Raw genomic sequence first — 15201 nt, 5'->3', positions numbered from 1 at the left:
TGCTATGTAGAATGAGAAACTATATTCAAACATTTGAAAATAGAAAAAAACAAATACATTAAAGAGTCAGTCTTCTATTAGGTTACTTTTCTAACTTTAAGAGACCACGCTCACTTTTAATTTTAATCTTCTAACTGTGCTAACATTTGGGCTAAAAATAGGGATGCATGAGGGTGTCTTGGTCTTCATGTCTTAACCTATTAATAATGTGCATGTCCGACCCACATTTGGGTCTGCACATGGCTCTTCACAGAATTACTCTTAAATAATGAAGGGCCTTTAGCCTTGGTGTCAATCAGTATATTCTGGCTCTCTGCAGGTAGTGGGATAGCTCTGCTAGCAGTTGTCAGTAGAGAGAATGTTCCTTTTTGTCATTAGTAAATAGCAAAAGGTCAACACATGAGCAGACTCTATATTTGATTAGAATAAGATGGTTAAAATAATGCTTTTCATAGAATGTATGAATGAATACTATTTGCTTCTAAATTTTGGAGATAATGAGAAATAAGGTGATGTACTATGGAAGCAAGGATTCCAGATGAACTTTCTTTTTTTTTTTTTTTAAACTGATTCATTGTGGCATTTCTAAACATTGTTTTGATAGGTGACTGCACACCAGAGGTTGGGGACAACAGATTCCCCACCCCACCCCTTCTGCCTATATAGAAGACAAGTGATTAGGAGAGAAGATCATTGTTTACACCTATAGTTGCAAAAATTCACTACTATTTTAAGATCTTCAGTAATACCTAAAAACATTTAATATAGTTTTCCCTTTTTCTTAAGAATGTTGACAAATAGAACATTTTTTCTTATGTGTGTATTCTCCCCCTGCCACCCAAAGAAGTGTACTTAATTTTCATTTATGTGTCCTTCAAATGAGGTTTATTTGTTTTGAGGTGGTGGTTCTTAATATTAAAAGTTTTCACCCTTGGTATATTTGCCTTAGAAATGAACTAGAGCAGTTCATCATCACAGGCCAACCCCTTTGAGAGTCCAAGGAAAGCAAAGGACTCTACCTCAGAAAAGTACATATATGAATATGTATTAAATTTTGCATGCTAAAAATTTCAGGAATATTATGAATCCTCCTGGAGCCTATTTACTCAGGTTCACTTAAAAAACAACAACAACAAACAAAGGATTTGCATTTTGACTCTTGAAATGTAGAGGCATGTGTTACCTCTTAGGAGAAATAACGTAAGGTCCACTAAGTACATTGTGTCTATCCTGAAATGCTTATTTGGTGGCATCATAACTACATCTGTAGGGTTCTTCAGTGTCACAGGAAAACAACACCATTAGCTTCATAAATTTGCACAGGGTTTAAAAGATCAGAGTTTAGAGCTTAGTGCCTAAAATAGGACATACCCACTTCCAGTGTACTTTCACAGCTGCCTGCAGGCTGGATGGCCAGCAAGATAAGAATGGCTTTTATATTTTTAAATGGTTATTAAAATATAGAGATATGTGACAAACCATATGTGGCCGACAAAATAAGAAATATTTATTATCTATCCCTTTTCAGAAAAAGTTTGCCAACCTCTGTGTTAAAGCATTTGAGATATTTCTGTTGGAATAAATAGAGTGGCATTCAGCCAACTTCATTAACAGAAGCCCATCTTGAGCAGTCATATGCTTCTTTATCTGAATGATCCTTCTCTTCAGGCTATTTATAATAGTTTAAAATTTTCATTTGAGACCGAGAGGCATTCTGATACCTTACCCTTTTTTTCTTAACGGTACAATGGCAGTATTGGTAGTCAGTACCATTTGGATATAAACTGGGTTCCATTTTAGATAATGCAGGTTTTTAATACTGGTAGAACTTAATGTGTTAATATTTTTTTAAACTCTCCAGGGTTAAAGTTGCAAAAAAAAAATTTGTCTTATGCTCATGTAGATAGAGGAGGGTATTTAAGATATAGCTTCTTACTGCTTTACCTTTTCTATTAACTTTTTTTTTTTTTTTTAAGATTTTATTTGACAGAGAGAGACACAGCGAGAGAGGGAACACGAGCAGTGGGAGTGGAAGAGGGAGAAGCAGCCTTCCCGCTGAGCAGAGAGCCCTATGCGGGGCTCAATCCCAGGACCCTGGGATCATGCATGAGCTGAGCTGAAGGCAGACGCTTAACGACTGAGCCACCCAGGCGCCCCTCTATTAACATTTTAGAGCAAAAGCTAGATTACACATTCCCTGAAGGAAAATGCTTGTTAAATTACAGAGTTTAAGTACTAGACAGTTAAGGCTAACAGCAAAGCAAATATCAAGATGAATATCTTTTCATAGTGTCACTAGTACTCTGTGATTTTAATCATTTTCCAATGTTGTATTCATAAAATGCATAGTGGGAAAAGACATTTGCTACCAAGTGACAGTCTTTTTCAATCCTGCAAATAATAGGGCATAGGAGTATGCCAAGATTTCAAATCTCTTGGATGTTTTTTTTTTTTTTTTTTTAAGATTTTTATTTATTTGACAGAGAGAGACACAGCAAGAGAGGGAACACAAGCAGGGGGAGTGGGAGAGGGAGAAGCAGGCTTCCCGTGGAGCAGGGAGCCCGATGCGGGGCTGGATCCCAGGACCCTGGGATCATGACCTGAGCCAAAGGCAGACGCTTAATGACTGAGCCACCCAGGCGCCCCCTCTTGGATGTTTTGATTTGAAGTTCCCATTCCAAACTGGGCTACTTACTTGGGTGACTTTACATAGGTTGTCTGTGCCTCTATAAATGAGTGGTTGCATCTTCAAAGGTTTTCATGTCATGCACATATTTCAAAATTCTTGAGTTAAACTTGAGATGGCAAACCTGGAAGAAAAGCTCATGAAGAGTGAAGTATATTGATTCTTTAGCTTTGTAGTTTTGCTTTATCATCTGTATCCTCACCCTCTCCGCTTATTAACATTCTCCTAAGCTCACATATGTCGGGGCAGACATTCTTACCACATCATTTCCTCAGAGTTCTCTGTTTTTGTGGTTATATGTGAAAGTCCAACATAATGTATAATTAGCTGCTAGCTATTTTTTTTAGAATAAGCATGCGTCTGTCCTTCTGGCTTTGTGTAACTTTGTGGATTTTTTTTTTCCCTCTGTTTGGGGGTGTGTGTGTATGTGTGTATGTGTTGGTTTTTTGGTTTCTGTTTTTAAATCTTGACTTGAGATATAAGTGATCCCAGAACTATCTTTGTATCTTTATATTTTTAACAAAAGTGTTCCTTTTTTTTTTTTTTTTTAAAGCAACTGAATTAAAAGTCTGGTTTAAATTTTTGAATTTTTTAGAAAACTGTATCAGTGATTGTGATTATTTACCAAGAAATTGAGATTCTCCTAAAAGCAATAAAGAAAAACATAAAGATTTGCATGTTTTTTGATACAAAGAATGGAGAATCCAGATAGGGATGGGTATTCACTCCTGAATTCTGGCCGCTGGCTGTAACCTACCCGGGTCTAAAGGGATGAGACTGGGTTTGCTTGATTGGGTTTGCTTTTGCATGTAAGTGCACCAGCCATGGACTGTGCTTGCCTTATCTAGATGGCTCATTTCAGACCAGTAACAGGCCATTTATGAGAAATATTTTCAGTTGCTTGTCTGGAAGGTTTTTTGGAGACTTTTTTTATGTCCATGCTTTAGCCCTGGGCAACACCTCTAGTTACAGCACACGCCTGGCTAGGTGTAGAGCTTTGTGTCCCTTTAACCTCTTGCTGGATTTCTCTGCATTTTCTACAGAAAGATTGTAAGTAAAATAGATGGCGACAAGGACGGGTTTGTCACTGTGGATGAGCTCAAAGACTGGATTAAATTTGCACAAAAGCGCTGGATTTACGAGGATGTAGAGCGACAGTGGAAGGGGCATGACCTCAATGAGGACGGCCTCGTTTCCTGGGAGGAGTATAAAAATGCCACCTACGGCTACGTTTTAGGTAGGTCCCTACTATCTGGGGGAAAAAGCCTTATGGAGCTGGCACCTTGAAACGTAACTGTTTTGTCTTGTAGAATGATTGTAGATAAAATAGACGTGGATAAAGATGGGTTTGTGACGGAGGGGGAGCTGAAATCCTGGATTAAGCACGCCCAGAAGAAATACATATATGACAATGTTGAAAACCAATGGCACGAATTTGATATGAATCAAGACGGCTTAATCTCCTGGGATGAGTACAGAAACGTGACTTATGGCACTTACCTGGGTAAGGGGCAAGATGTCAGCCTGATAGAGACTGTGGTCTTGAGTCAAAGAAACAAATGGGTCACACAGTGAAGGAAAGGAAGAAATTGTGCTTATTTTAAATAGTCCAGTGCTGAACTGATTTCCCTTTATTTTATTAACTTTAAATGTGTATATTAAGTATTTAATTTTGGCTTTCTAAGGTCTGGCATCTTCTACATCTTTAGCATTTCAGATACTTTACTGATTTTTCTTTCTGTGATCCCTCAGAGACCATTTTTTGGGGTAGATCTCAGCTAAAAGGCTGCATTGTTTCAATAATGCAAAGCAAGAGACTTTGAGATGTCTCTTGACATGGTCACATTAAAGTATCGGACCTGATGGGTGTTTTATGCAACTGATGAATCACTAAATCCTACCCCCGAAAGTAATAATACACTATATATTAACTAAATTGAATTTAAATAAAATTTTTTTAAAGTATTGGACCTGAAATTCAAACCAAATTAGACTTCTTTATCTGGTGAGAATAGGAAGATTACTGTCTTTCCTTAATAAAATAAATATCAAATATAATAGCTTTCCTTGATAAAATTTAACTGTTTTATTTTAGTATGTCTGCCTGCCGAAGTTTAGAAATGAAAATTTCCCATTTGTTTTCTCTGGCACATGAGTTTATCAGCCTGCTATGCAAATGCTTCAAGGCAAATAAATGTGACTTTGATTGCTTTCTGTTGATTTAGTAGCTTGTGTGCTTGGGCCACCTGTTAGTAATTTTCTTTTCTTTATTACACTTGCCTGTTGCTGAATGCTAGGTGGCAATCTTACAGAGTTGATGACTTAGGATGTTTTTGTTAGTGAGATTTCTCTACTTGGTTACAATTTGAGATAAGAATGTATAAGTGTTACTTCTTGCATTTCTGTCCTGGAAATTAGGCAAATTTCTGGGTTAAAGCAGGCATTCTCCACCACTGATTAACAAGCAGTGAGTGTATAATGGTCTGTTTCCCCTACTGGATAGCCAGCTGTCTGTGTTAATTACAGGACTGCATGCATTTCTAGTGAAGAGACTTTTATTTCTGTGTTGGGCTTGTTCTCATTCCTAAGACTAAAGTGGCAGTCTCTCTTCATGCTTGACACTTAGCCAAGAACCAAACATATCCTTCACCCAATTAAGAACATGTGTATTAAAAAGTCAATGCAGATGGAGAGGCACCCCATGCTTCTTGCTTTCTGGCTGAAAGCCAACACCCTTCTGATTTATTTGGACTTATAAAAATAGAGTGAAGGGTAGGCCATTGGTGATCTAAACAAAATGGTGTGTTAGTAAATCTCCCGTTCAGACCTAGGCGCTCACTTGCTATCCAGAATGAATCTTAAACTCTTTGTATGATTATGTGCATAAAAATCTGTTGAGAGCTCTTCTGCTCTCATAGGTCAAATGATTCAATGTAATGGGTATTTCTACTGAGACTGCATAAGCTGAAGCACTTGCTAGAGAAGCAATATCTTTATAAGGCATCTTTCCCTCAAGGCCTGTGGGTGGATAGTGCTGGGGTAATGAGGTGGCTTACAGAAGTGCTGAGGGGATTTTTGTGAGAGTATGTTCTTGATTCAGTTTTTGAGTTCAGGCATAAATAATCTTAGCTTTTAATTAAAATCTGTCTTAATGAATCTGCTTTCCACAAAAGGAGGGTTAACGCTGTCTCTGCCACAAGTAAAATAAATACTAAGATGCATTCCGGCTATACCAAAACTAGATCAAGAGCCTACCCAAAATGATGCAGGCTGGATAGCACAGTAAACTGGTACTTAGGGTAGATCTGGCACTCCAAGCAATGACAGCAAACACATGAGTTTAGTTATTAAAAATAAAAGTTTTTTGTCTTCCTTTTTCATCCTTATGTATGTGCATGTTATCAGGCTACGTGATTGCAGTCACCATGTTTTACCCTAAGGCAGTGAGGAGGGCTCTTTGCTAAGAATCTAGTCTTAATATATAAGTTGTCTTCTATTATCTTTCTTTTTTTTTTTTAAGATTTTATTTATTTGACAGAGAGAGAGAGACAGCCAGTGAGAGAGGGAACACAAGCAGGGCGAGTGGGAGAGAGAAGCAGGTTTCCCGCTGAGCAGGGAGCCCAATGTGGGGCTCGAACCCAGGACCCTGGGATCATGACCTGAGCTGAAGGCAGACGCTTAACAACTGAGCCACCCAGGCGCCCCTTCTATTATCTTTATTTTTGTTGTGTAGTTAGGACTGAAACTTTGTTTAGAAAGATGACTTAGTATCTTAAAAAAGTGGTGTATTTTCCTTAAATTCTCCATCTTCAACCTGTTACGGTTTTGAGTATCACGTATACTCATGATTCAATAAGCCGTCTTACTGAATTTTGACACTTAACGAAGAATGAAGCTTCAAACTGCCCAACTCTCAAAATGGAGCAGTAGTTTGTTTTCCAAACTGTGCTTAAAGTATGGAAGGATTGAACTCTATATCAGAAATCAGCAGTGTGATGTTACTGTTAAAGGGGCCCTGTGGGTCTTTTTATAAAACTAGTGTCATATCTTTTTTTTATCTGATCGATGTGTTGTAGGAAAAATTGTTTCTTAGCTTTAATGTGGTGTCTTTTACATTCATAATATCTTCACATGTTACCTTTTGGTCCACACAGCAGATTGAATCAGGTTTTTTTTATTCATTTGTTTTGTTTTTCCTACAGATAACTCCTTCACATTTTTTCAACTTAAACAAACTGAATTTTATTCTTCTAGATTGTTATGTAGAGACTAAATAACTACTGCTTATGTAGTTCAGCATCCTAACGGATGGATAGGTCCAACTTCAATTTGGTTGTAATCTAATGTTTAATTTTTGTAACAGCTTCATTGAGGTATAATTGACAAATAGTACACTGCACATATTTAAAATGCACAATTGATGAGTTTTGCCATAGGTATATACCAGTGAACCCATCACTACAATCAAGATAAATGAATATATCCATCACCCCAAAAAGTTTCCTCATGTCCCTTTATAATCCTGCTCACCTTCCCCATCCCCTATCTCTGGGCAACCCCTGACCTATTTTCTGTAACTCTGGATTAGTTTTGTGTTCTAGAATCTTACATAAGTGGGGGGGGAGGGGGTGGCAGACAGTACTTGTGACTCATGGTAGATCTCTGAGTTGGCTGAAAAAACTAAAGTGTGATCTTTCAGAGGGTAATATTCTGTTGTTTGAATCAGAGTGGCCTTAATATGAGATAGGAGGCCTTTGATATCTAGCTTCTCAGTGGGAGCCTAATGTTAATAAAAATAGCAATAGCTAACATTTATTGAGAGCCAACTCTATGCCAGGCACTGTTCTAAGCACTTAGATTTATTTGCTCATTCACAACTCCTGACGGCCCTGTGCAGCCGGCACCACTATTATCTTCATTATTCGGATGAGTAGATTGAAGCACAATTAAGTTACTTGCACACAATCACACAGTTAGGAGGTGGTAGAGTTTAGGATTCAAACCCAAATTGTATGGCTTTAGACTACCACTGTCAGATATAACCAGAAAGCTTGAACCTTCTAATAACCTTAACACCAAAAACAGCGAAGCGTCATGTAATAGGTTACATAGCTAAGGAGCCGGGGTTCCATTGGAGTGGCACACATTTACATTGCACCTGACTTTGATTACCAAAATGTTTTCACACTGTTAAAATTTTACCTGTTATTTCTTCATTGCTTGGTTTATCTTTCTTGGAAATTGATTCCTCAGCCCACACATTTTCATGTTTTGTGGCAGTCTTAAGATTGGACTTAAACATTTTGTTTTCTAGATGATCCAGACCCTGATGATGGATTTAACTATAAACAAATGATGGTTAGAGATGAGCGGAGGTTTAAAATGGCAGACAAGGATGGAGACCTCATTGCCACAAAGGAGGAATTCACAGCTTTCCTGCACCCTGAGGAGTATGACTACATGAAAGATATAGTAGTACAGGTTGGTGGAGAGCAGTGATTCTCAATGGAAACTCAGTTTCTCTCTTTGTTGCTTATACTATTTTTCCTCTTTATTCTTTACTCTGTATCTGGAAGAATGGCTTGCTTTTATTTTGAAGTAAGCTCTAAGCCCCAGCGTCAGGCTTGAACTCATGACCCTGAGATCAAGAGTTGGATGCTGTACCAACTGAGCCAGCCAGGCACCCCAGGAAAATCCTGTTTTTAAAAATGTCCTGTTGGGCGCCTGGGTGGCTCAGTCGTTAAGCGTTTGCCTTCGGCTCAGGTCATGATCCCAGAATCCTGGGATTGAGCTCCGCATCGGGCTCCCTGCTCCGCGGGAAGCCTGCTTCTCCCTCTCCCACTCCCCCTGCTTGTGTTCCCTCTCTCGCTGTCTCTCTCTGTCGAATAAATAAAATCTTTAAAAATAAATAAATAAAAATAAAAATGTCCTGTAGCCAGTGATCAGACACTAATAACAGTAATACTGAAGAATTCTCACAGAAGGCAGTTACCAATAAAACATAAACCATGGACTTTATAATAGTTTTGTAAACAAAATATAGACTATAGCTATAGACATATTAGTTACATTTCCTGTGACTGTTAGAATGACTTCAGCATAACTAGGGCTGTTCCACATCATTGTGGGTTTGGTAGGATAGGTCATTTTTTAAACAGTGTACCAGTGTTCCTCCAAGAAGATTTGTAGTTATTTTGGGTTGAAGCATAAAAAACAAGTAATGTTTTACCATTTTTTAGCTAGAAAAACAGCAATTTCCTATGGTTTAACCATACCCACATATATACATATGTGTGGTGGGGGGGGTTTAAGATTTTATTTATCTGTTTGTCAGAGAGAGAGCACACAAGCAGGGGGAGCAGTAGGCAGAGGGAGAAGCAGGCTCCCAGCTGAGCAAGGAGCCCAATGTGGGACTCGATCCCAGGACCCTGGGGTCACAACCTGAGCCCAAGGCAGACACCCAACTGATGAGCCACACAGGCGTCCTTGTGTGTGTGTTTTAATGAATGCTAAATTATTGCCTAAATTTCATCCAGATACTAACTTTGTCTCCTCTTCTGTGTAGGAAACAATGGAGGATATAGATAAAAATGCTGATGGTTTCATAGACCTTGAAGAGTATATTGGTAAGTCTGTTTCTACTGTTTTTCCTAGGAGAAGCTGAGAAGCTATGGAAGTGTGTTTGCCCACAGAAATAATTTACCCCGTGGGTCAACTCGGAGCACATCATTAAGGCCAGACCAGTATGAGGAATAGCGGGTCATGATAAAGTATCTGTAGCAGCACTGTCCAATCAAAATGTACATGTGAGCCACATATGTATTTTTACTTTTCTAATAGCCACATCAAAAAAAGTTTCTTTAAAACATGATTCTTTTCTGTTCTTTTTTTTTTTTTTTTTAAAGATTTTTTTTTTTTGACAGAGAATGGGAGTACAAGCAGGGGGAATGGCAGGCAGAGGCCCAGGGAGAAGCAGGCTTCCGGCTGAGCAGGGAGCCCGATGCCAGGGCTTGATCCCAGGACCCTGGGATCATGACCTGAGCTGAAGGCAGATGCTCAACCGACTGAGCCACCCAGTTGCCCCAAAACATGATTATTTTCAATAATGTATTTTATTTAGCCTAATATTCTAAAATACTGTACTTTCAACGTGTTATCCATATAAATTAAGGATTTTTTTTCATACTGTCTTCAAAAGCATATTTTACACTTACAGTACATCTCAGTTCAGACCAGCCACATTTCAAGTTCTTGATAGCTCCGTGTGGCCAGGGGCTACCATATTGGATAGCAGTGATACAGTACATCCCAGATGCCTGTGGAATTGACAGTAAAGAGTTGCAGGGAGCCTAGGCTGGCATTAGGAAACCCAAGAGAAGAAGACAGGGAATAGAATAAAAGAGATCGGTGGGTGAATAAGCGACCACGAGTTGCTGATTTCTCTTAGAGCCTTTCTTTGCTCCTTTCCATGGTTTTCTGTTTGTGTTTTCTGTCTAGGTCTTCTATCTCCTTTTTTTTTCACCTGTCCCTTGAATTAAACAAGTTATTTCTTTTCTCAGATTTTATCTAATTATACTTGGTATTTATATCTAGGGTTATTCCAGTTGAATTACTCCCTGAATATTTACCATTCTGTTCTTCAAAGACTCAATGATGTGTTTTGAGTTTTTTAGAGAAAGAGGGACGAGCAGAAGATAGATTTTTTTTTTTTTTTAACCAAAATGATTATTTTTAATGGAGTTCATCAGCACAGTGGAAATAAATGTCTGGGTGCATTTACTGAGCCTGTTTCAAAGTTGACTATTTCTACCTTTAAATATTTAATATTTTATCCTTTCATTCTTGTCTTTTGCCATTTTATCTTCATTGCTAAAACTGAGGAACTTATTTGAACCTCCAGAGGAGAGGAATTAAGTTTTATAACTGTTAAGTACCATCATTTATCAAGCACTGAGGTCAATATTTCTTTCTACATCCCTATCATATAGATCCAAGGGCAGAGGAATTGTATTTTGAAACTATTAAAACTATCAAGTCTGTGTGTGTATGTTTGTTGCTTTTTTTTGCAAATCATCAACTAATGTAAACACTTTTACACTGGGGATGCTGGGCTTTGTAAATCTGAAAGTCTCCCAAACAGTATCTTCCAGTTTCTGGGGATGTACCCTGTTGAGGAAAGAGATCATAAACAAATGGTCATTGTTTCTTACATTTAGCATTAATAAGAAGTCCCCGGAGTTATACTATTAAATATTTTTATTCTTTAAATTTGTTATAGGGGCTCCTGGGTGGCTTAGTTGGTTAGGTGTCTACCTTGAGCTTGGGTCTTGATCCCAGAGTCCTGGGATCGAGCCCTGTGTTGGGCTTTCTGCTCAGTGGGGAGCCTGCTTCTCCCTCTCCCTCTGTCTGCCGCTCCCCCTGCTTGTGCACTTTCTGTCTCTCTCTGTCAAATAAATAAATACAATCTTTAAAAAAAATAAATAAATTTGTTATAGAACATTGCAAACATACACAAAATTAGATAGAATAGCATAATGAACCCCCATGCGCCTGTGCCCAGCCCTAACAGCCATCAGCCCATGGCCAGTCCTTTTAAATCTTTATCTACTTCTTTTTTTTTCTGAAGAAAATCCCAATCATCATCTCATTTCATCTGTAAGCATTGGGTTATGTATCTCTAAAAACTTTTTTTGACATAATCTCAGATTATATTAAAAGGACTGAATCCTTTTTGAATAGAAAATTCAATAGTAAGTAGTATTGTTATCTTTACTTATCTAGCTTTAAAATGTACTCATTATGTCGTATATTCTAGCTTCTGTTAAAAGTAGGTCTTTTAAGGGGTGCCTGGGTGGCTCAGGCGTCCGACTCTTGATTTTGGCTCTGGTCATGATCTCAGGGTCATGAGATTGAGCCCCTCATTGGGCTCTGGGCTCAGCATGGAGTCTGCTTGTCCCTCTCCCTCTGCTCCTCCCCTTGCTCCCTCGCTTGCTTTTTTCTCTCTCTCTCAAATAAGTAAATAAAATCTTAAAAAAAATAAATATAATAAAAGTATGTCTTTTAAGTATACATGTATTCTCTCTCTAATTCAGAATTTCCTCATGTGTGTACTGTGAAAGTTCTTGACCCACAGGAGCGCTAAGGCAGGGCACTGGCCCAGTGGATCGTACAAATACTACATTTTCTGAATGTGCTGTAGCATAGAGAAAGAACTGGCAAGTCCTGCTGTCGGTATTCCTCCTTTGTTTAAAAAAAGAAAGGTAGTTCTACTCTTAGCACTCAAACTCAGGAAAATGACAGTATCAACTGTCAAATGACAGTAATACAGTTTAGTAACGAGTCTATCCTTTATTCAAGGGAAACAGCCCACGGATTGGGGAGTGCACTGCCGAACAAGCAGCAGAGCACTTTTCCCAAGGGATTTTGGGCATAAGAAGAAGCAACGCAGAAACAGGGCGTGATTGGCTAGAAGGTCAGGGGTTTCCTTATAGGGCTAGCAGGTCTTGTGTTCTGGGGTCAGGTAAGCTGCTAAGCTGAGTTGGGAGAATTGTGACTGGTGTATGTTAAATTTCCTTGGCAGTGTGGTGTACCCCCTAAGTGCAGGCTAGCTTGGGTTCAGATTTGTGCCGTGGGCCGTGCTGCTGGAGCCACCTCCACTTTGTGGGTTTCAACATATGGATTACCTTTATCACAACTAAATAACTACCTGTGCTTAGAACTGCTAGAAACTATTTAGACGTATATAAGGTATGTTCCCATAGCTTGCATGAAATGCACGTATACTTTGATGTAGTAAACTCGGGAGTCTTCAGACTTCTTCACTCACATAATTCTAAAAGAATTTTGACAAACAGTATTCCTTTACATTTTAAAGTTGGCATCTACAGTATTTAAGTAGAAGTTTATATTTTTTTTAAAGATTTTATGTATCTGAGAGCAAGAGCAGGAGGGAGGTAGGGGCAGAGGGAGAAGCAGACTCCCTTGGAGCAGGGAGCCCAAGGCAGGACTCCATCCCAGGACCCTGAGATCATGACCTGATCCAAAGGCAGACACTTAACCGAGCCACTCAGGTGCCCCTAAGTAGAAGTTTAAACGGTTGTAAAGAATAATTTCTCTTGGTTGTAAATACTGAATTTTAAAGTACTTTAACTCATAAATAAATCTAGTAAGATTTAAATACCATAGCAACTTCTTTTTTTATTTGTTTCTTTTACCATAGCAACTTCTTACCTACTAGCATTCATATAAGTAATTTGAACAAACCAACTTTATTTATTTATTTATTTATTGGGGGGGGCTGGTGGGAGGAGCAAAGGGAGAGGGAGAGAGAGAATCCTAAGCAGACTTCATGCCCAGCACAGAACCTGACTCTGGGCTCGATCCCACAACCCTGAGATCATGACCCGAGCCGAAATCAAGAATCGGATGCTTAACCGACTGAACCACCCAGGTGCTCCTGAACAAACCAACTTTAAAAGATAATTAGGAAATTCAGATTTGGACTGAGTATTTGATAGTACCAAAAGTTGATTTTGTGAAATGTGATAATGGACATTATGACTATATAAGAAAATACCCATCATTTTTAGAGGTACATTCTAAAAAATACTTAGTAATTGGTTGTGCACAGTTTGGGCTTCTAGCACACACTTCTCAAGTTTACTTGAGAATTTAAAATAGCACCTTTCTTTTTTATAAGATATTTATTTATTTATTTGTCAGAGAGAGCACAAGCAGGGGGAGCAGCAGAGGGAGAGAGAGAGAAGCAGGCTCCTCACTGAGCAGGGAGCCCGATGTGGGACTCGATCCCAGGACCCTGGGATCATGACCTGAGCCGAAGGCAGACGCTTAACGACTGAGCCACCCAGGCGTCCCTAAAATAGCACCTTTCTAATAGCAATAGGTTTAGCTACCTTGGATCGAAATGGAATGTAGGGAACAGCTATCTTTTAAAAGTTATTTATCTTTCTGGTTGCTCATCATTACCCTTTATTTCTGCATTTCTTAAGGGCTAAGGATTCTCTTTGCACTCATATTACAATCAGCAATTGGAAACATTCTTTTTAAAAAATTTTTTTATTTAAATTCAGTAGTTAACATGTAGTGTATTATTAGTTTCAGGGGTAGAATTTAGTGATTTATCAGTTGCATGTAACACCCAGTGCTCATTATATCAAGTGCCCTCTTAATACCCATCTCCCAATTATTCCATCCCCCCACCCACCTCCCCTCCAGCAACCCTCAGTTCCCTATAGTTAAGAGTCTCTTATGGTTTGCCTCCCACTCTGTTTTTATCTTACTTTATTTCCTTCCCCTGCCCTATGTTCATCTGTTTTGTTTCTTAAATTCCACATATGAGTGAAATCATATGGTATTTGTCTTTCTCTGACTTATTTTGCTTAGCATAATATACTCTAGTTCCATTCATGTCGTTGCAAATGGCAAGATTTCATTCTTTTTGTTGGCTGAGTAGTATTCCATTGTATATATATATATATACACCACATCTTCTTTATCCATTTATCTGTTGGTGGACATCTGGACTCTTTCCATATTTTGGCTATTGTGGACATTAAGCAGTTGGAAATATTCTTGTTACAAGGTCATTAAGTAAGCCTCAGGAAAATGCCTTGCTTTCTAAGGCCTCGGACCTAAAATACCCTTGTAACTGCTACTAGGTTCCAGACAGATGAGCTGGAAGATGGATGAGGAAGAAGAGTTAAGCCAGATTACCACGTGGCAGTCTTGAGAAAAAGACAAACTCACCTTTTGCATTATGTACATTTGTGCATGCAGGTGACATGTACAGCCATGATGGAAATGCTGATGAGCCAGAGTGGGTAAAGACAGAAAGAGAACAATTTGTTGAGTTTCGAGATAAGAATCGTGATGGGAAGATGGACAAGGAAGAGACCAAAGACTGGATCCTCCCCTCAGACTATGATCATGCGGAGGCAGAAGCCAGGCACCTAGTCTATGAATCAGACCAGAACAAGGTAAGTCTGGCCAGGCCCAAACAACCTAGTAGCGATCAAAGTCTGTTTGTAGGGGATTGCCTAAAACATTCCTGTTGAGGTACATAGAGCGTGTAAGGTCTTAATTGGTCTAAGTCTGCTACAAATCTTAAGTTGACAATTGAAAACTTGGGCAGTGCTAGCTATCTGATCTCATTTTAGAAATCCCTCTGCCCAGTGTTCACACCATTGGAGGCATTTGGCTTCAGAAAAGAGCCTCTGTATATAGCCTGTGTCCAGCGCGCGTCATCTGTTATCTTTGGATCCCCAGGAAATTTTCTCTGCTTTTTTTTTTCTTACTTCCTTTGTGTTTTTACCTATTACAGGCTCATTTTGCCTGCTCAAAGTTGGTCATTTCCTTCTTAAATACACTTTTTAAAATTAAGTTCTTTATAGTGGGTTGTAAATCAGCATTTATCTGGAGCTTGTTAAAATTTTCCTTGATAAATTATCTGAGGCATTTGTTTCATAAAAAGAATGGTAGTCTCACTAAGCCATCAC

General features: G+C 38.8%; 1 protein-coding gene across 2 annotated transcripts in view; it reads left to right on the top strand.

Annotated features, from left to right (window-relative positions):
- Positions 1 to 15201, top strand: part of CALU (calumenin) — a 29642-nt gene that overhangs the window by 11319 nt on the left and 3122 nt on the right. Inside the window, exons 3-6 of one of the 2 annotated variants that reach the window (XM_032401620.1) lie at positions 3730 to 3923; positions 8001 to 8167; positions 9252 to 9312; positions 14483 to 14682. In XM_032401620.1, the coding sequence (XP_032257511.1) occupies positions 3730 to 3923; positions 8001 to 8167; positions 9252 to 9312; positions 14483 to 14682 (622 nt within the window). Of the gene's footprint in view, positions 1 to 3729; positions 3924 to 3996; positions 4191 to 8000; positions 8168 to 9251; positions 9313 to 14482; positions 14683 to 15201 lie in introns of both variants that reach the window. The other variant, XM_032401621.1, reaches the window with a different exon arrangement.

This window comes from Phoca vitulina, unplaced genomic scaffold, assembly GCF_004348235.1.
Source record: "Phoca vitulina isolate PV1807 unplaced genomic scaffold, GSC_HSeal_1.0 scaffold4, whole genome shotgun sequence".
Taxonomy (NCBI): Eukaryota; Metazoa; Chordata; class Mammalia; order Carnivora; family Phocidae; genus Phoca; species Phoca vitulina.
The sequence above is the reverse complement of the archived record's forward strand: the minus strand, read 5'-3'. Positions and strand labels throughout refer to the sequence as shown.